The sequence below is a fragment of the Delphinapterus leucas genome, chromosome 15, assembly GCF_059928025.1.
Source record: "Delphinapterus leucas isolate spDelLeu-1000000601 "Yukka" chromosome 15, BTC_Dleu_Yukka2, whole genome shotgun sequence".
Taxonomy (NCBI): domain Eukaryota; kingdom Metazoa; phylum Chordata; class Mammalia; order Artiodactyla; family Monodontidae; genus Delphinapterus; species Delphinapterus leucas.
The window spans coordinates 77,810,672-77,831,958 of NC_143143.1; the positions used below are offsets into that span (position 1 = coordinate 77,810,672).

At 55.1% G+C, this 21,287-nt stretch overlaps 1 protein-coding gene across 3 annotated transcripts in view; it reads left to right on the plus strand.

The window, feature by feature from the left end:
• Positions 1-21,287, plus strand: part of BCAS4 (breast carcinoma amplified sequence 4) — a 60,625-nt gene that overhangs the window by 28,707 nt on the left and 10,631 nt on the right. For all 3 annotated transcript variants that reach the window (XM_022597557.2, XM_022597558.2, XM_022597559.3), the window contains one exon: positions 3,329-3,463. In XM_022597557.2, coding sequence (XP_022453265.1) covers positions 3,329-3,463 — 135 coding nt within the window. The remainder of the gene's footprint in view (positions 1-3,328; positions 3,464-21,287) is intronic.

Below are 21,287 nucleotides of genomic sequence, written 5' to 3' on the forward strand. Positions count from 1 at the left end.
GGTGTTAGTTCAGCACCTGGCATCTTGTAGATGCTAGCTGAGGACAGGCTATCACTATGGTGGTGGCCATTGCCCACAGGCTGAGAGCCAGAATCTGGGATGCCTGCTCATCACTCGGCCCAGCCAACTGGGGGCTCCAGGGCCTAACATGTCAGGGGGTTCCAGGGAGCCCAAGACCACTCAGCTCTCAAATCAGTGTGACCCATGGCAGGGGAGGCTTGGGAACCATGGGGGTGACCTTTCAGGCCAGAAAAAACTAACATTTACTGAGCACCTGCTATGAGCCAGGGACTCTTAAGTGCTTTAGTTGAAACAACTTGCTTCACCCTCACAGCAGCCCCAGGAGGAAGGTCCCATTATTAGTCCTATTTTGTAGAGAAAGTGGCTGAGGCACAGAAAGGCAAAGTTATTTACCCAAGGTCACACAGCTAGGAAGTGGTGGAGCTGGGATTACAAAAGTCAGTGCTGGCGTTGGCACCCTTTCTGGACTGGGCCCTGCTCTGAAGCTGGGGGCCTTTGCCACAAGGATTCAGATACATCATTGAGGACTCACAAATAAAATTTAAAACAATGTGACTTTCCCTTCTCTCTCATCCCTCCCCCCCTTTCCTTCTTTCCTTCCCTCCTTCTCTTCTTCCTTCCCTCCCTTCTGATAATAAAAGTGGTTCATTTTCATTGTAGAGAAAATTATATAGAAGTCACCTATAGTCCTAAGGGTGGTCCCAATTAGCGGTCACCCTCCTTTTGTCCCCTCTCCTCCCCTCTCTGTGTGGATGCGTGTCCGCGTCTTTCCAGTTTCCCCGGATCAGCTTTCCTGGCCAGGTTTCGGCCTCTCCCTGGCTGCGGCTTGGCCGGGCTGCCCTCTCTGGCAGGCACTTTGGAGGCGGTTCCGACCTCGTGAGCGCACATTCCTCAGCATCCCTCATACTCCCCGCCACATCGGTATTAACGGTATTAACGCAGGGAGCGTAAAATTGGAATCGGCTGGAGGAGGGACTGTAGAACTTTCTTTTGTGTCTTACAACCAGATGTGCAGGCCCAGCAAGGCCAGGGGAAGCTGCCCAGCCTGTGGCTCCTTGTCTCCCCGCCCCCCAACACACACGCACACACGCACGCACACACACGCACACACGCGCGCACACACACACACACACACACACTTGATGTGGCTTATTCAGAGCCTTTCAGCTCTGCCCCTGCCAGAACCACAGGGCGGCGGCAGCACAGCAGTGCCACCATCTTGTGTTCATCCAATGTCTTTTTGCTAAAGATGCAGTCATGCATGCATGCATGCATGCGTGCATGTATTCATTCCTGTGTGTGCATTGATTCATCCATGCATGTGTGCATTCCTGCGTGCATGCATTCATCCATGCATACATTCATTCATTCATTCATGCTTGCATGTATTCATTCCTGTGTGTGCATTGATTCATACGTGCACGCATGCATTCGTGCGTGCATGCATCATCCATGCATACATTCATTCATTCATTCATGCTTGCATGTATTCATTCCTGTGTGTGCGTTGATTCATACATGCACGCATACATTCATTCACGCGTGCATGCATTCATCCATGCATACATTCACTCGTGTGTGTGCACTCGTTCGTTCATTCATGCTTGCGTGCATTCGTGCCTCCACCATCCAGCTGACGAGGCCCTGGCTAAGGCCTTGTGAACAACACTGACTTAGCATCTGCTCTTCCAGAACTTACATCTAGAGGGAGATGGACCGTGAACAAGCAGACAGGAAGTTCAGAGGGAGAGGAGAGCTAGGAAGACGGGGAAACGGGTGGCTCCGCAGTGACGTGGGGCATGTTAGATTAGGTGGTTGGGGAAGGCCTCTCTGTCGGGGGACAGTGGATCCAGGGCCTGAGAGACAAGCGGGGTTCACCCCATCGAGAACAGAGAAGTGCTGCTGGTCTGGAGAGAGCTGGTGCAAAGGCCCTGTGGAGGGTGAGGCTTGGCATTCTCAAGGAACAAAAGGGCAGCCTGTGTGGCTGGTGTGTGGGACACGGGGAGAGGCAGGGCTGGGTGGTGGTGGGCCTTGCTGGATGGGCTGACCGGGGCTTTCCATCCAGTGAAGGGAGGCTCCCTCGTGGGGCCCAGCACTGAGAGGGTCTCCTGCCTCTTCCTGGTGCAAGAAAATCTCTTGCATTTTACTATTGCAACAGGGAGGTTCCAATAGTAAAAGCCTCCGCCGAGGGGGGCTTGTCTGAAATGGCACCGGAGCCGCCACCTTTGGTGGCCTTCCCGGCTGTACGTGCAGTGCATGTACAAACACATGCATGTGTACACACCACACAGACACATGCACACAACATATGGGCACACACGCAAACATACACACAACACACACAAACACATGCACACAACACACAAACATAGGTACCCACGGAAACACACATGCACACAACACACAGGCACACCAGAAGTCACAAATGAGTTTCACCGGGCCTGCACAGGACTTTTTTAAATTGTGAAATTATTGCTAACGTTTTTAAAAACTGGACACTTTTCATAAAATCTGAATGTCCTTTTTTTTTTCTTTTTAAATGATGTTATCTGATATTAATTGAGCTCTTAATATACCCTAAGCACTTAACTGCAGAACAAGGTTGGTATTATTATTATTCCCATTTTACAGATAAGAAAATTGAGGATAATAGAAATGAAGTAAGTTGCCAAAAGGCACACAACTAGTAAGTGATAGAACCTGGATTCTAGTCCAGAGAATCTGACCCCAGCATTCTCTTTTCTTTTCTTTTTTCTTTTGAAATTGGAGGTTCTGCACTAGAGACCCAGAGCTGAGTGACCCTTGGGGGCCGGGACCCAGCATTCCAGTTCACCCTGTCCGCACTCATCCTACTTCACCCGCTTGTCACCTGCCTGCCCCTTGGCAGCTTCTGCGTTTGAGACTCCCCCAATATCCATCAAATATTAAAGTGAGCGATTTCTAAAAACTCCATTTTTCATAAAGAAGGCTGTGCAGCCTGAGTCCCCTCTCTGCCACTTCCTGGCTGTGTGACTTTGGGCAGGTGGTCCAACCTCTCTGAGCATCAGTTTACCTCCTCTGTAAAATAGAGGCTAAACAGAGGGTCACTAGGGGGAGAAGGTGAGAGGACACGAGTGGAGGCTCGGCCAGGCCAGGCCTCCAAGAGGGAGGTGTCACTGTTACTGTCAGGGTTTCTGAAGGTGCCCCCAGCTGGGCAGGTGCTGCCTGAACTCTCCCGGAGCCCATGGGGCCAGGTGAGAGGGAGGCAGCCAGGAACACACCCCAGTCTGCACAGATGTGGCATCACTGCTTTCCCCTCTCCCACCAGGCCTTTGTCAAGATGGTCGGGCACCACGTCTCCTTCCTGGAAGCCCACGTGCTTCAGGCCGAGCGGGACCACGGGGCCCTCTCACAGGCCCTGCGGAAGTGGCTGGGCTCCTCGGGGCTCCCCGCCTTCGGGAACGTGAGTATCCCCTACCTCCCTGCCCCCTCCCAGACCCTGGAGCAGGGAGAGGGGCTCAGGAAACAGGAGTTCAAAGGGCACGGCTGGCTTCTGCAGACAGGAAACAGCATCTGGCCAGCCGGTGGGGAGCTGGCTAGGTGGCTGGAGTGTTGCAGTGCCTCCCTCGTGCGCCCCTGCGTGCCCTGAGCCGCGTGCTTCGGTGCCGTGACTGCCCGCCGCCTCACCCACCAGTTAGTAAGTGCTGCTGTTTGCCAAGCACTGTGGTCCACCTGGGGTTACCATGGTGAATAGAAGCAGCCCCTGCCCTCCTGTCCCTTCCACACCTAAGGACGTGCTCAGAGTGACTTCCAGAATTCAGGCGGGGTCCCCCTTCCCAAGGCACAAGTCAGCCTCTAGCAGACCAGAAAACGGGACGGTGAGAGGGGCAGCCAGCCCGCAGCTTGCAAAGGCCTCTCTCTCCCACATTGCTGCTTTCCTGGGATCCTCCCTATAAGAAAGGAAAGGTCATTGTGTCCCTTTTACTGATGGAAAAACTGAGGCCAGACTGATCCTGCCTTGCAGAGACCTTCAGTGTTTAAGCACCTCTGTCTTTCCGGCTTACTGATTCCCTAGTCTAGGGGACATTGGGCAGTGTCTGGAGATGTTGCAATTGTCACAACTGGAGGCAAGTGGGTAGAAACCAGGGATGCTTTTAAACACCATTGAGTGTACAGGACAGCCCCCCACACCAGAGAATTATCTAGCCCTGAACATCAGTAGTGCTGAGTTTGAGAACCCACTCTAAGCTGGATTTGATAATTTTATGTCAGGTCTGCTTTAAGCACTTTGTGTGCTGTTGTATATGGCATCTGGTTCTCATGCCAGTCTTTGGAGGAAGGTACTTTTGTCATTTCCCCATTTTACAGTTGCGGAGACCGAGGCTCAGGGTGGTGAAGGGACTTGTCCGAAGCCACACTGCCTCAAGTAGCAAGGCCAGGCTGGAGCCCTGGTTGACCTATCTCCAGGGTCTTGCCCTTTCCAGGAAAGGGGTCTTGCTCAGCCAGCTGCTCTGTCCTGCCCCCCAGTGGGGTCTCTCACTGTTCTTGGGCCCTGCCTGGGGGTCCCCCTCTGTTCTCTCTGTCCCTCCTGCATGCCCCCCTTCCCTGTCTCCACTTAGTGTTCTCACAAAGGCTCATATATCGAGCATTTACAGTGTTCCAGGCACTGCTGAGGTATTTCATGTGCGTTAATTCATTTACTTTTCCCGACCATCGTGTGCGCTGGGAATGAACGTTATCCCCATTTGACTGATGAGGAAACGGAGTAGTTGCAGTGTTGCCACTCTGGCCCCGTGTGAACTCGTTCTGTTTGGCTTGGGATGCCTGCCTGGGTGTCACTCTCCAGTCCCTGCCAGGACCCCACTGCTCTGTCTTGTCTTACACCTGCCTGAGGCATGTGCTGCTTACCTGCCTGCCTCCAGGTGAGGGACTTGCCCAAGGCCAGTAGCAGCTAGACAATGGCCTCACAGATCTCATGATCTCGGAACTCCTATTGATCCTTTAGAGCCAACTTAATACCACCTCCTCTGAGAAGCCCTCTGGGATTGCCCCCTCTCCAGCCAAATGTGGTCTCTCCTGCCTTTCAGTGAAGTCAGGAGTTGCCTTCTTGGTCCCTTGAGTTATGGTGACTGTTCCAGGGTGACCAGGAGCCCCCCAGTCACACAGTGCTCTGCCCGCTGATGACTTAGAAGCACCATGGGGGAGGAAGGACAGAGGACCTTGGCTGCCCGTGGTCTGCAGCAGGAATCCTAACAGTGGGGCCTGCTGGGTCCTTGGTCTCTGTACTTTACAGCCTTTTTCTATAGCCTGCACAATTGTCCCTTTGTGGTTGGCACTAGTGTCCTCATTTAGTGGCAGAGGCCAAGGCTTGGAGGGGGAGAGTCACGAATCCAAGGTCAGCGCCGGGGTTGGAACTCAGGCCCGTGGGGCTGTGAAATGGGGTCCGCCGCCCACTCCTGTTGCAGGATCCCATCGGGGTGTGGCCGGGCATGCGGGGACTTGCATCCTCTCATCTCTACCAGACTCAGGGCCCCCCAGCCCTACCTGCAGTGACTTGTTCCAGGAGATGCGTCCCAGCCAGGGGTGGTGAGTCATTCAGCAACCGTGGCATGTTGATCTTGGCCCTGGGAGGGCTTTGTGTGGAGCAGGCAATGTAGGCAAGTGTGCGCACACGCATGTGCAGACCCGAGGGTTTCCAGGGCTGCACCTGCACCCGGGGGTGCAAGCTGAAGTGGCCCTTCCAGAATAATGGCTGTCACGGCTTGTACTGGGGCCTTGACCCGGCAGGCACCTCACATCCCACCCTGTGACATAGGTCTAGTCACTGTCCCTATTTTACAGATGAGGAAACTGAGGCACTAAAGGGTCAAAGTGCTTGCCCACCCAGAACGTGGTGGAGCTGGGATTTGAACCTGTGAGACCTAGGCCTGGAGCTGGCACTCTGCACCACTTGGCCCTGCTGCGTCTTTCTGGGCCTGGTTCTGACCACTGGAGCTGCAGTCCGGGGGGTGGGGTCCTTGAAGAGCACCTGGACGGGTCTCCGTCTCTTCCACCTGGAAGAACCCACCAAGCCAGGATTTCACACTGTCTCCAGTCGGTTCCCCTCAGTGCCCACCCAAGGTGGACGCTTCACTGACCACTGCCCGCACCTGGTGTCCACACCAGGCCCCCCCAGCAGTGGGAAGCCCCTCCGCACAAGCCCAGATTCTGCCTTCTTGTCTCCACTCGCCCTCCTCCGTCTCCGGGAGCTGGCGTGGGGCAGAGGCTCTTGCGCGCAAGGGTCCTGTCCCCACTCCTGTGGAAGCCCATCCCCCCAAAGGAAATAGGCCACCCACTGCTGCCCCCAGGCCCTCCCAGAATCAGGGGGATCAGTGGGGACTCCCTCACAGGGCCCAGGCAGGAGGCCCTCAGCCCTCACCCCTGGCGCTGGGCAGGGACCTTTGGGGGTGTGTTTTCCACCCTCCCTGCTGTTCCATCAGCTGGAACAGGAGTTCCTGGGGAGGGAGAGAGATGGGGAGAAAATTGGTCTGTGTGTTTTCTAACTCTGCCAGCCCCTTCTGCCCTGCTGGCCTCATTTCTCCCTCCCTCCTCTTCCTCACTTTGCAGCTATAGTGGGGAGGCCCAGGGAGGGTGTGCAGCACCGGGGCTAGGGTCTCCCAACACACCAGGAGTGGGGTTGGGAAGCAGTCCGCCAGCCCCCCACCCCTCCCCAGCACCAGAGGCCCAGAGCCGCCCCTGCCCACGTGACTTGGTGCTGGCCGAGGCCTGGGCCGGCCCGGGAATGCCAGCCTGAGTGTACCTCCTCGTCACGAGATCCCCCGCAAAGGCCAGGCCTTTGGCCTTTGACTTGAGCTGCCAAAGAAGCAGGCAGTCAGTGCCCAGACTGGGGTGAGAGCTGGCCTGGCACCCTGGACCCTCTGCGCCCATACGTAAAAATGTACATGCTTCCATGCTTCAGTTTTAATGCTAACATACATGTTTTCATGGTATAAAGGTCCATATTTCCATGCTGTACTGCAAAGAAGTTTTCAACTATACTTTTACATTGATTTTTAAAATGTTCCAAGATTTTAACTCAGAACTGTACCTCTCTTTCGCTGTGGCATTTTTTTAGCTGTGTGACTGTGGGTAAGTCTCTTAGCCTCTGCAGGCCTCAGACAGCTTAGCTGTCAGTTGGCTGACACAGGCTTGACCAAGAAAGGCTCTGCTTGCTAGAAAACTGGTTTCAATTTGCTGTGAGATGAAGAGGGCCTCCTCCACTAAAGCAGTGGGGAGTAAAAGAACTCTCAGACGGAGGGTTCTGAGCATTGGTGGGTCTGAAAAGCCAGCTTTGCCTTTAAATAACGGTTCAAGACAGACTGCTTAATCCCTCAGCGATGAGCAGGTATCGGTAGTGGTGACAGAGCCAGCCCTGCAGCACCAGGCGCTGTTCTCAACCCTCAATACCCCACGGGGGAGGTGCTATTTTTATCCCTATTTTACAGGTGAGGGAACTGAGGCACAGAGAGGTTTAGTAACTTGCCCAAGGCCACACAGCTGGGCATCAGGATATGAACCCACATTCCTAACTCTGTTGCCTTGGGAGAGAGCTGTGATCTCTTACTTCAGGAAGCATGTATCCAGTGGAAGAATAGAGGCAATGACCAAATCCTAAGAAAATTCAGTAGCTAGTCATTTCTAAAGAGGGCCCTGGCTTGCTCTGAGGGAACCAGGCATGGCCTCCGAGGAAGGGCCATGTAGGCTGAGACCTGGATGGTGAGTGAAAACAGCCTGAAGTCAGAAGAAAGGGCGCACCCAGCAGTGGGGATGCAGGCACCGAGGCTCTGGGGTGGGACTGAGCTTGGTGCCTGAGGAGCAGCGGGGAGTCCAGCATGGGGACTGAGCCGGGGGGGGGGGTGGGGGGGGGTGGAGTGTGGGAGACGAGGTTGGGGCCAGATTGGGTGGGCGGGGTCTCAGGCCACACAGGGGGACTGGATACTATTCTAAGGGCAATGGAAAGCCATGGAAGTGTTCGTAGCAGGGGAGGGACTTGGTAAATTTGCTTTGCTTGGGGAATTTCCAGGGCACATTCTCTACCCTGAGCTAAGGCTGGCATTTAGGGTCAGCGATGTCTTGTTTAGACTTGACCATGAGAGCTGAGCAGGGTGCGTAGGTGCCCTTCAAGCCTCAGAGTTCAACGGTTAGGAGTGCGTTTCCTCGGCCTAGAAACATCTCATGCTGTGCCTTGAGATCACTGGAATCCTCGCCTTGCCGGGTCTCGGGGCCTTTTTCTAACTGGAAGAGAGAAAAGGCGCTCCAGTGAGGGCACCCAGGTCTCCTGGCCATGTGTCTGGGTCCCAGAGACCCTGCCTGAGGAGGCAGCCCTGTCTCTGCACACAGAGGGCCTCTCACATCTGGAGACGGTTTCAGACATATGTGGAAGCGAAAGTGAGATGGAGGTGGAGCCGTACGGGCCGCAGGCCTTGGAGGGGTGTGGAGACCACGTCAGGTGGCCCCATGTCCCCTCGGTCCGGGCCTGGTCATGGCCAAGTGGCTGCCACAGGTGTTCTGACCACGCCAGGCCCTCCGCTCGGGGCCCACACCCGGGGGCACAGAAGAGCCGTGCTAAGTTGTTGTAGACCGCTGTTTGTTTTCCGCCGAGCCAAAACATCGTGTTGACGAGGTGTCATTTTTTCTTTTAATTAATTAATTTATTTATTTATTTTTTGGCTGCCTGGGGTCTTCGTTGCTGCACATGGGCTTTCTCTAGTTGCGGCGAGCGGGGGCTACTCTTTGTTGCAGTGCGTGGGCTTCTCATCACGGTGGTTTCTCGTGTTGTGGAGCACGGGCTGTAGGCGCACGGGCTTCAGTAGTTGCGGCACATGGGCTTCAGTAGTTGTGACTCGTGGGCTCTAGAGCGCAGGCTCAGGAGCTGTGGCGCACGGGCTTAGTTGCTCCGCGGCATGTGGGATCTTCCGGGACCAGGGCTCGAACCCATGTCCCCTGCATTGGCAGGCAGATTCTTAACCACTGCGCCACCAGGGAAGTCCCTCGAGGTGTCATTTTGATTACTTTTCCAATGAATAACAGTCAGGTGCTTTCCAAGGAAGGCTCTCTGGCTAATAGCAAAACCACTTGGGGCCAAGTCCTGGCACCGCACAGAGCCAGGCTGCCGGGGTGGACTGTGGCCTTGGGCCTGCCCGGCTCACCCCGCACATACCCAGGAGGCGATCTGGTAACATAAATGAGTGTGTCTGCCAGGTGTGAGACAGTAAGGAGCGGTGGAGACTGTGGCGAATTGCAGAGACCCTGCCTTACCTATGGGGTGGAGATTTCCAGAAGCAGCCTTGCAGAAATGGGATCAAGAATGGCTAGATTTTTCTATTTTGGGGAGAAAGCTGGGCATGTGGAGTTTTATATGAATCTTCTAATGTCTAAAAGTCAGCAACTAATTTTTCTAAATGTTAAACATCTTGGGGAAGAAAAATCTGTTGCGCCTGTGGGTCACACCCAGCACACCCCCCAGCTCTGGACCTCAGGCTGATGGCCTGTATCCCACAGGCCCCACGCCTTCAGAGGCATTTGGGACCAGGGAAGAGTGGAAAGCCCATGACGTCTTCCTTCACTTTGCACCAGCCCCAGCAGGAGCCCTCAGCTTTTGGGAGCAGCATGACGAACACATCTATTGCTCCAACTATGGTAGTTGTATTGAGAGCATTCATGAAGGATTTTCGGTGCCTCGTCTCGACTTCCTGTAACAACCCCAGAGGTAAATGATATCATTTGAGAAAGGGACCTGAGGCTCGGAGAGGGCCGTTCACTTGCCCAGGGTCACACAGCATAGGCAACAGAGCCAGAATCTGATCCAGCTTAGACCTCGTTCAGTGTCTCTCCCCTTCTCTATGATCTTCCCGAGTGCAGGACCCACAACCTAGAAGGTGGAGGTTGCAGCTGGAGGTCCTTGGACCCAGTCTGCCCCACCCACATACATTCTTTGGCCAGCTTGGCATATGTTTAATATGCATGTGTTTAATTTGAATTAGTTGCCAGCATTTAGAAAAGCCAAGTTCACAGAAGAATGTACACCTCTGGCTTCGCTTGAAAAAGCAGAGGTCTCGGCCCCTGAGCAGTGTCGCTACTGAGCCGCCATCTGGCCTAAGACACCCATTGTCATTACCTGCCTGTGGGCATTTGAGTTTCCTAGCCGGGCTGAGCATGCAGTAGGTGTTCAATAAATACTAGTCAATGGATGCTCTGAAGGCTTCCATGGCCCTTGGAAGCCCCCGTCCCCCAGATTTCTCCGGAGGTGGTCTCCAGGCCGTGGAGAGCTGGGATGAGTGTCCATGCCTGCCTCTCTCCGCAGCGGCTTGGGGCCGCGTCCTGGGCTTTCCTGGAGGTAGCGGAGGCTGTGGGCGGAGCTGTCCTGCCCAGGCTTGGCCTGTAGGAGTCGTCAGTGCCAGGCTCGGCGCCTCCTCCCCTCCCCGCTCCGTACCCCGGACCCCCCCCCCCCCCGTCCCCTCCCCTCCCGCCCCGCCCCACCCAGGGAAGGGGGAGGCTCTGTCTGTCTGGGGCCGCCTCCCCCTCCCCCTCCCTCTCCCTCTGCCCAATCCCCCTGGAGGGGTGACTCCCGGAAGGAGGCACAGCCTGGCCGGGGCTTTATCTCAGTGGTGGAGGCCTAGCAAGGCAGCAACACAAAGAAGGCAGAGGAGATTCCATGGCGCCTTCTCCCGGCCCTGCAGCGGCCTCTCCTTCTGCTTCTGCCCCCATCATCCCTTGCGGTAAAAATGCAACATGAGCAGATGGCAAATATTAACGCAACAATGGAGGCCGAGTGGTGCTGGGTCCCCAGCCCCCCTGCCAATCCCCCACCAGCCTGGCTCTCAGGGAGTCACTCAGCACTCACACATTAACAGATTTGTTTGACTCCAGATATCTGGTGGCACACGTGCAGGGGAGTGACAGAGGGCCCCTGGCAGGCTGGTTTGGGGGTCAGATTTTTTTTTTAAGTGTTGCATTTTTGTTAAGATTTTGAGTGGGGAGGAAGTTCCTTACCACAAGGAGGAGTTTTTATTTTGGGGGGCACTGTTGAGGGCTACGTGGGAGCACCCCAACTTCCCTGTGGTTGGAGGGACACAGTGCACCATCTCCGAGCACCGCCACTGTCAGGGACGTCCCTGTGAGCATCCTCAAGCCCAGTCCTGCCATCCCTGGATCTGGTGGACACTGCCTATGGCCTTTGCGTACGCTGGTCCCCTGCTCCCTGCCTGGCAATGTTTATTCATTGTTCAAGGCTAAATTGAATGTTACCACCACTGGGAAGCCACCTGGATTCCCCCAGGCAACGTTCCTCTGGACTCCCCAACCCCCTGTTCATTCCACTGTTGGCACAGCACCTCGGGGAGTCATCTGTGTTTTCACCTGTTGTTCCCCAAGACTAAGAGTTTCTCAAGGGTAAGGACTGTATTATCTTTGACTTACTAATAGTAGTTACGACAGTGTTGGTGCCAGCAGCCAGTTTTCTGGGCTCTTCTTTGGGTTGACACAAGCTAGCACTTTACCTGCCCTAGCTTGGTTCATCTTCATGCCCACCTGTTACATAGGTACTGTCAACATTCCCACTTTACAGATGACGAAACTGAGGCTCAGAGGAGTTAGAACATTTTATCTGAGCCAGGCATTGGCCCCATTTGATTTCAGAGCCCCATATTCTTCATGCCCCAGGGGTCGACTTCGAACCCTGGAATCAGGTAGGGCCCTGAGTGAGACCCAAGGGCTGTGTGGGGACTGTGGCCAATGGGAGAGGCAGGTGCCCTCCCCTCCAGCTGGGAACAAAGGCTCAGAGTGGTCTGACCGTGCTCTTTCTTAAGGAAGGGAGGTTGGGGATGCAGGTTTTTATGTGACGTCAGTTGATTTTGAAAACTTGCCTGAGAGCCTCCAAGAAGTCTCCTCAGGGGGCCTGTTGCCTCACAGGCCTCCATCTATGTCTTGGCAAAGACCTACGGTAAATTGGTGTCTACTGCAGAGTCTGGAGGGTCAATGCCCCTTTACCAAGGGAGGGAGAGAGGGGCCTGATACCACAGCAGCGGGGATTGGCCTGGAGAGCTACAGGCTGTGCTGAGCAGGCAGATGTGAGGGCTACAAGGGCCCAGGGCTGGCCACGAGCTCTCTTCTTGAAAGGGGCTGGTTCTCCCCAGAGGCAGTGCCGGCAGAGGCACTCGGTGGGGCCCTCTCCAAGTACTCTCCATGGGCATCCTTATTTTCTGAGGATTTGAAATTTCCTCAGTCTTATGTGAAGTGTTGACAAATGCAGCTCCCAATACCCACTTTCTAACCAGAGCATCACTCTCAAGATCACCCTTCCTAGAGCGATTCTGCCCTCCCAGGTCCCCATATCATGGCGCAGGCCTCTCCCCTTTCTCACAGTGTGTAGACCAAACTCCTGCAGCCCTTGGAGAGGGCATAGTTGAGAGCATGGACTGGACTCAAACCAGGGTTTTGCACCCTCGGCGCTGTTGGCATTTGGGACCAGACCATTCTCTGGGGTGGGGTCTGTCCTGTGCATTGTAGGGTGTTTAGCAGCATCCCCGGTCTCCACCCACTAGTTGCCGGTAGCACCATCCCCCTGGTTGCGACAATCAAAAAGGTGTCCAGGGCTTCCCTGGTGGCGCAGTGGTTGAGAGTCCACCTGCCGATGCAGGGGACGCGGGTTCGTGTCCCGGTCCGGGAGGATCCCACATGCCGCGGAGTGGCTGGACCCGTGAGCCATGGCCGCTGGGCCTGCGCGTCCGGAGCCTGTGCTCCGCAACGGGAGAGGCCACGACAGTGAGAGGCCCGCGTACCACAAAAAAGGTGTCCAGAAGTTGTCGAATGTGCCCTGGAGGCCCGGCTGCCCCAGGTTAGGCGTCACTGGCCCAGATGAGTGGCCGCTGTCAGAACCAGGCCGCAGCACGTGGGGCTCATCATAGCCGCCTCTTGGCTTTTGCTTGTGTTCTATGACTGGAAAATTTCCGGAATGAAATGTTTAAAAATAAAGGAAACCATGGGCTCTGGAGCCCAGCGGCCCTGGGTTTGTACCGTGGCGGTGTTGCTTGCTAGCTCCGTGGCCTGGAGCAGGGTCCCCGCTTCCCCTCTGTGAAATGGGGCTCACAGGGGTTCAGGTTGAGGGTTTGGACGTGCGTGATTCCCTTTCTATTCGGTGAACTTCTGTCAGGCACCTACCATGCCGTGGGCCCTGTTCCAGGTGCCGAGGCTTGTGGATCACAGGAGGAGCCAGGTGCACGGAGAATGTCTACACAGCAATCGCCGTGCTTGAGGGCCCTGGGCTGACCTCGGTGCGCGTGACTCAGTCTCTGCTGGCTGCAGTGAGGTGGGCTGCCATCACTGGCCTCATCTTATAAAAGACAACTGAGGCAGGAAGAGGCAGAGTCACTTGCCCACCGTGGGCTGGGGGAGGGAAGGGGAGCAGCCGGGATGCCCCCAGCTAACTGGCTCAGCGCCTGCATCTCCGAGCATTCCTCTGGGCACCAGAGGATGCAGAAGTGATGAGACTGGTCCCTGCCTGAGCTCTAGGTCACCCCAGAAAGTAAACGCCCAGAGGCGGGCGTTGCAGCAGATAATTCTGAGGTGGGCTGCATGCTTCTGACTCCTGTGCATGACAGAAAAGGGGATAAGAGTGGGACTTCCCCGGTGGTCCAATGTTAAGACTCCGCGCTTCCACTGCAGGGGACGCAGGTTCGATCCCTGGTTGGGGAACTAGGATCTTGCATGCCGCGCAGTGCACACACACACACACACAAAAAAAGTAAAAAGGGAGAAGAGAGGCCAGGAAAGGGCTGTGGCAGGGGACAGCATGGCCCAGTGCGTGGCACCAGCTTGGCACTGGGTCGCACGGCATTCCTGAGCGAGGCAGGGCCGCGCAGAGGACAGGCAGCTCCCATCAGCGATTGCAGGTTCCGGGTGACGTGATGAGTGGAGGGAGGTGAGTCCCTCCTTAGTGCAGAAACCTGTGTGATGCCTGCAGCTGGAGTTGCGGCATCTGGAGAAAGTGTGATGATCCCTTTAATGCCTAAGGGGCCTGGGAAGTTCTTGAACTTGGCTCCATTCGTGGTCAGCTTTCTGCTGGGAAAATAAACCACGTCTCATTAAGCAGTAAATTCATCCAGGTGCGTGTTCCAGCTGATACCATCACACCTTGTCACGTTGCCAGACGGAATGTCAAGACCAAAGTTCCCATTACTTGGAGGGTCCTAATAATTAACCTGGGAAATTTAGAGAGGGGGGAATCCTGGCTTTTACATGGAGTAATAAGCCAGAGCAAGGAGGTGGCTGCTTCAGGGCCGGACATCACTGAGCACCGCTTGGGAGGTGCCCGTGGTTACCTGGGCTGGGGATCTCAGCATTGTGGCCCTGGCACTGCCTCTTCCCCTCCCGTGTCTGGCAGCTCTTTGCTGGCCTGGACCTGGTTCCGGAGGCCACAGACAGTGCCCCCAGGAGTGTGTGTGTGGGGGTGTGTGGGCAGGAGGGGCTCAGATGGCAGCAGTCATTGCTGGGAGAGAACTCAGAGGCCACAGGCCAGGGGGCTGCTCGCAGGGCTGGTTGCCAGCATATCTGTGCCCGGTGTGGCCCCCCGTAATCTGTCACTGGCCAGCAGGCATCATTGAGCATCTGCTGCGAGCCTGGCCGCCTGACTGAGGACGAGCCGTGCCTCTGAGGGGTTGAGAGGTGTTCTGCATAATCTTTGAGGCTCCTTGGACTGGCTTCCGCAATTGTGATTCAGTTTAAATGTTCATGTTTCGAAGCGGAATGCATTTAATACTAAAAACGCAGTGTTACAAAACTGTACACTTGGGCTGTTCACAAGCTAATGACATCGTTTAAAAGAATTCAGGGGGCCGTAATAATAATGAAATTACCCAGCGTTCATCGAGCACTTACAGTTTTCTAAGCACTTTGGGTTATTTGGGCAAAATACCCTATGAGGTAGAAACTATTATTAGCCCTGTTTCCAGATGAGAAAAATGAGGCACAGAGAGGTTAAGTGACCTGGCCAAGGTTACACAGCTAGACAGAGGGACCACTGCCGTTTACTGTGCTGGAGGAAGGGATCCTACTCTCAGCACTGGCAGCCCCACGCAGGGCTTTGGAGGGATGTTAAGAGTGCAAATCCAAGGTCCTCTGTGACCCCTGTCCGCACGCCCACCCTCATTCCCACAAGCAGCTTGAGCACAGCACTTCGGCGGGAATGGCCAGGCGGTGGGAAGCTGCTGAGGCTTGGCCCCTCGGCCCCCGGAGGCCCCAGAAAGTGAGCTCGGCCTCCACCCCAACCCCTGTTTCTGGTTCTCTTGAGAGCCTGCGGGGCGGGAGTTGGGTGGACAGCGTGGCCCGGCCTGCAGGGTATTGCCCAGGCTTCTCTCCCTCCGTACCTTGGGCTCTTGCTCCTGGAGGCCTAGAGAGATCTTGCGCTTGGAGGACAGCCCCGCCCATCCCCCTCTGTACTGCGCACATACCGGCCTCTTCTCCGGTCCCCTTAAGTCCTTCTTGGCTGCTCGAGGAGCTGCCACGTGTGCAATCCCAGCCCTTTACCCTTTCCTTCCCCAGCCCTTGGGCCGGGCTTAACTCCTTTGATGCCAAATCTCCACCCACCACCCCTCTTTTCATTCATGTACTCATTCATTCATTCACTCAACAAATACTTAACATCTACCATCTATATGAGCCCGGTGCTGTTTCAGATCCTCGGAACCCAGGGAGGACAGAGAATGTTCCCGCTCTCCAGCAGCCAATAGTCTAGTGTAATATATAAAGTGTCCCGGGGAGAGAGAAGGGTGAAGGAGGGCAGGGAGAGGTGGGTCTGGGGGCAGGAGGTGGTCAGGGAAGGCTTCACTGAGAAGGTAACATGGAGCACAGCGACGAGGTGGCTGGCGCCCTGGGGGAGGTGGCGAGGGGAGTGTACAGGTGTCTTGGGCTGGAAGGGGAGTGGTGAGGCCTGGTGGGCGGCGTGTTGGAGCTGGAGGTGCAGGTCGGGGTGGGGGGGTGGTGGATGGAGCAGGGTGTGGGGCCCAGGCAAGGACTCGGCCCTGGAGGGTTTTGAAACGTGGAGGAAGATGCTGGCACTGCAAGGGTGGAGGTTGGGTGGTTGCAGCTGCTGGGATGGTCCAGAGGGAGATAGATGCTGGTGGCCTGGGCTAGGGACCAGGGTGGAGGTGGGGAAACGCGTGTTTGTCTTTAATTGAAATTCTTTACTGAGGCAATTATAAATTCACAGGCAGCTATAAGAAATAATACAGAGACAGCGCCCTCGTACGCTTTGCCCAGTTTTCCCCAATGGTAACATTTTGCAAAACAGTGGTACAACGTCACAACCCTGATATCAACCTGGATACGATGTGTTGCTCATACTGGGATGTCCCCGGTTTTACCTGGACTCACTTGTGTGCGTTTTAAGTTCTATACAGTTGTATCCATTCTGTACAGTTTTATTTTATTTAGGCTCCTGTCTCCTGACTCTGGACTGTCCCAACCCCACAGGGATTTCTCAGGTCCTCTTATGACTACCTTCACCCTTCTTCCCTCAGCCCTCGCCCAACCCCTGGCAGCCACGAATCTGTCCTCCATGTATAAAATTTCTCTATTTCCAAAATGTTCTATAAATGGAATCATACAGCATGTAACCTTTTGGGATTGGCTTTTCTCACTCAGCGTAATTCCCCGGAGATTCATCCAAGTTGCCTTGTGAATCGAGTCCGTCTGGATGCCTTTGCAGGTGGAGCCAGGGTTGGAGTGTGGGGTTCAGGGCTGGAGGTATCCAGCATGGAGCCCGAGGCCTTAGCTCTGAGGCTGAATGGGATCACCCAGGGAGGTGGAGTGAGCACTTACCGATTAAGCGTCTGCTGTGTACCAGGTGCTGTTCTAGGCGCAGGGGATGCAGCCATGCCTGAGAGATGGGAAGAGGTGCCTGCGGGGGCTGCCAGGCTGATGCGGGGCTGGAGGCCTGGGCTGGATGGGATGGGTGGGGGGCACCTCAGGATCTCTCTCCCTCTTTTCTCGCTTTGCAGCCAGGGAAGGTGGGGACCCGGATGAGGCCAAGAGCTCCTCCCTGGGGTGGAGCGTGCAGACGAGAGGTTTCCAGGAGTCCCGAGTAAAGTGAGAAAAGAGCAAAGTCTTGCCCCTCAGGCCAGATGGAGTCCATTCAACAGAGACTGACCTGTCTGCTGAGACGGCCTTTGTCCTTTCAGAATATTGTTATTTCTTTGACACAGGGATGGGGTTTAAGGCGGGGTGAGGGTGGGGAGTCTTTCTGTGTCCCTGCGTGCACACTGACAGGGTTCAGGGCCGGAGAAGCCCTGACCCCGTGGACCGACTCCCCAGCTCCCAACACAGTCCGCTCCCCGCGCCCTGGTCCCCACTGCTGCCGCCGCCTCCTGGCTGCCTCACTTTTCTGTCAGGGCTACTCATCGCTTCCCTCTCCTTTCCTCTCTTATTTCCTCATTTTTCCCTCTCTCCTCCATCTTTTTCCTCCTCCTTTTCATCCATTTCCCCTCTTTCTGAATCCCCCCCCTTATCTGGTTTCCACATCTCTATCGATTTCAGTTCTCTCTCTTTTATATTTTTCTCTCTTGGGTTTTGTTTGTTGGTCATTTGTTTCTGCCTCTACCTCCCTTTGTCTGTGTCTCCTTCTCCTGCTCTAATTACCTTCATCTCTGTTTCCACCGAGCTCTCTCTGTCTCTCCCTCTTTTCCTTTCTCTTGCTCTCAAACGTTATTTCCCAGAGTTTGGAAACCATCCCTTTCCATGCTCAGGGGGCCCAATGGATGAAACGTCCTGGTCCGACCAGGACAGCGCATGAGGTGAGTTCCTGTGAAGGGGCTTCGTGAAATCAGTGCCCGGGCCCCTGGGGCTGCAGAGATGGGATTGGTGCAGTGACGGTAACCGTCCGAGGCTCACAGGCCACCCGGTGGCAAAGGACGGGCTGGGGCTGAGACCAGGCTGGAGCTCTGAGGGCACCGGTGTCTGAGTCAAGGGTGGATTGGGAAGGGCTCCTGAGGCCACCCAGATGCCTGGAGTGGGAGAGGAGGGGCCCAGGTGACAGTCCGGGCGTTGCCTCAGAAGCAGGTTCCTGCAGTCCTGGGTGAAGAGTCTTTCCGGGCAGGGGCGAGAGGTGGGCAGCTTCTGAACGCCTGCTGGTCCCGGTGGACGCCTCTGTTTTTGCCCTGTTGGCTTGTTTATTTAATGGAGAACAGCTGCCCATGTTTGGGATCCCGACAGAATGGTCGATTGTGTCTGTGTTTGCTTTCTGCTTCCCAGAGCTAATTGGTGCTATTTCTAACATCCTTTTGTGGAGCCCACCACCTTCGAGGTCAGCCAACAAAACCTTGAGGATTCTATTGATAATCAGCACCAGAGTGAGAAATGTACGGCTCTGGTGTGACAGTCGCCAGCTGCTGGGCCCTGGCCAGCTGTTGGTGTGGGCTCACGGACGTGAATGTGGAGAATCTCCGTTTGACGGGGAGGCCACTCGGCTGAGCATGCCGCTGGGCATGGGCAGCTGGTTTGTTGCCCTGGCCTGGAAAAGGATCTTCCTTTCCCTGCTCTAAGCCAAGAGTATGACAGTCCCAGCTCCAGCCAAATCCATCCACTGATGTCCCCCCAAACTCTGCCATTGATCCTGCGGCCACCCTTTGCCCCATGATGTTTTCTTAGCCAGGAGCGCTGGCTCCGCACTGTGCACAGAGCCGATCCTGAGTGACCTTTCTGAGGATGGGGAACACCGTTCCCAGTTTGGAATCCACCTCTGTCACCACAACCTGCTACAGAATTGGCGGGTGCAGAGCAAAATGAAAATCTGGGGCCCCTTTGTCAGAACTTACTAAGAATTTCAAGACGGTAACAGCAGAGCATCAGACCAAGCCATGAGGCCGGCCCTGCCCGTCACTTGCAAGCGTCATGCTTCGAGTGGATCTTAAGCTTGCTGCGTCTTAGTCTCCACATCTGTAAAATGGGATTTACAGTCCTATCCTCTGCCCAGGATTGTCATGAACAGTGACTGAGGTAATGTAAGGTTTAGCTGCCATCATTATTATTATTATTATCGTGACATTAGTATTATTATTTAATAGCTCATTATCTGTGTTGTTCCCTTCAGTGCTTCACATATGCTGCCGTGGATGAGTTTTATTTTCTTATTTATTTATTTATTATTATTTTAAAAATATTTATTTATTTATTTCATTGCATGGGGTCTTAGTTGTGGCTCCAGGGCTCCTTTGTTGCAGCACGGGGGCTCCTTCGTTGTGGCACGTGGGCTCCTTAGTTGCGGCTCATGGAATGCATGCAGGATCTAGTTCCCTGACCAGGGATCCAACCCGGGCCCCCTGCATTGGGAGCGTGGAGTCTTATCCACTGCACCGCCAGAGAAGTCCCTATTTATTTATTTTTAAATGACCTTTTATTTTGAATAATTTTAGATTTGCAGAAAACTTGTAAAGACAGTACTACTGAGGACTTCCGTGCCCCCCTTACTCCGTTTCCCATATCCTGTCATCTCGCGTCACCTGGAGAGCTGTCAAGACCAAGACCCCACATTGGTCCAGTACCGTTCACTGAACACCAGTCTTTGGATGTTACCAGATTTTTCTTCCTCGTCTGTTGTCTGTTCCAGGCTCCCGTCCAGGGCAGTGCATCGCTTTTACTGTGTGCTTTATTGATTTATTTAGGCCATGCCACACGGTGTGCGGGATCTTAGCTCCCTGACCAGGGATCGAACCTGTGCCCCTGCAGTGGAAGCGCAGAGTTCTAACCACTGGACCGCCAGGGAAGTCCCCTGTGTGCTTTTTATTTATTTATCTATTTTTAATGATTATTTATTTAGGCTGCATCGGGTCTCTGTCGCGGCACACGGGATCTTCGTTGCGGCGTGCATGCGGGATCCAGTTCCCCGACCAGGGATCGAACCCGGGCCCCCTGCATTGGGGGCGCAGAGTCTCACCCACTGGACCACCAGGGAAGCCCCTACGTGTGCTCTATTTTTAATGTGGGTCACAGACCTGGCCGGGGTGGGGTCACCAGCCTTGAGCCACCCCGAGACTCCAGAATGGGTCCGACCAGGCGTCCTCAGCCGGAGACGTGATTGTCATCGTTGGTCTCAGGCTCCGGGGCCCTGACTTGGCGAAAGGCCAATCCCCAGGCCCTTCCTGCTCTGCCTGGGGTGGTGAGAAGATTCATCCGTTTCCCGTTGCCTGAGCGTCTCCTGTGCACCAGGCTCCAGCTGCTGCTGGGGCCCTGGCCCTAACGACTGGCTTGGTGCCCGTCCCGATGGAGCTCGGCCTGGTGGGGAGCCGGGTGGTAACCGAGGAGAGAGGTAAACAGGCTAGGCTCCACAGTGCTGCCGTGAAGGAGGGAAGGTGACACAGATGAAACTGGGCCTCCCTTAGGAGAGTCTGAAGGAAGGAAGGAACCAGCAGAGGAAGACCTTGTGGAAAGGCCTTGAGGGGACAGCAGGTGCCAAGGTCTCCCGTCAAGCAGACCCTGGTGAGATCCAGGAGCAGAAAGAAGGCCCCAGACTGGAGGGTTGTGAGTGATGGGAGGTGACAGACGGAGTTTAGAGAATCAGGCTGGATCATGTGGATCTGGGGTCAAATCCCCCCAGCTCCAAGGTGGCAGACAGCTGGCAGACAGGTGGCCACAGCGATGTGGCCGGCGGACCGCACAGGCGAGAGCACGCAGCTCCTGGAAGGAGGGGCCGCTGCTCAGTGCCGGTTGCCCATCACTCTCCAGTGGCCCAGAGCTTGAGATTTTTTTAAAGGGAAGCTTGAAATCCTTTTTTTAAAGAGAAATGGCATTTCATTCAAAAGTATGAGAGCACCAACAACCAAACAGACAACAGTGCTAGTAAACTTAGCCCAGTGGAAGCCAAGCAGGACACGCCTGAGGACTGCTCACGCGTCGGGGACCACGGTGGCAGGGCCTGAAGGCCTCGTGGAGGAGCTGGATTTTATTCTAACTACAGTGCGGGACTTACTGGAGGATCAGACTTGTTTTTTACAACGGCCCCTCAGGCTGCCACGTGGAGAATGAGTTGAGGGCAAGAGCAGAGGCTGGGAGACGGGGTGGCAGTGGTGAGGGGGAGAGGGATTAGGGAAGAATTAGCAGAGGGGGTTGAGGATGGGCTGGATGTGTCGTGGGAAGTTGGGTGGCCCCCAGCTTGCCGGTTTGGGCAACCTGGGTTGACTGAGGTTCCGGTTAGTGGGTGGATCCACAGTGAGTCAACTGACCCCTGAAAGCCTCAGTTCAGTCTGCTCGTCTGCAAAGAG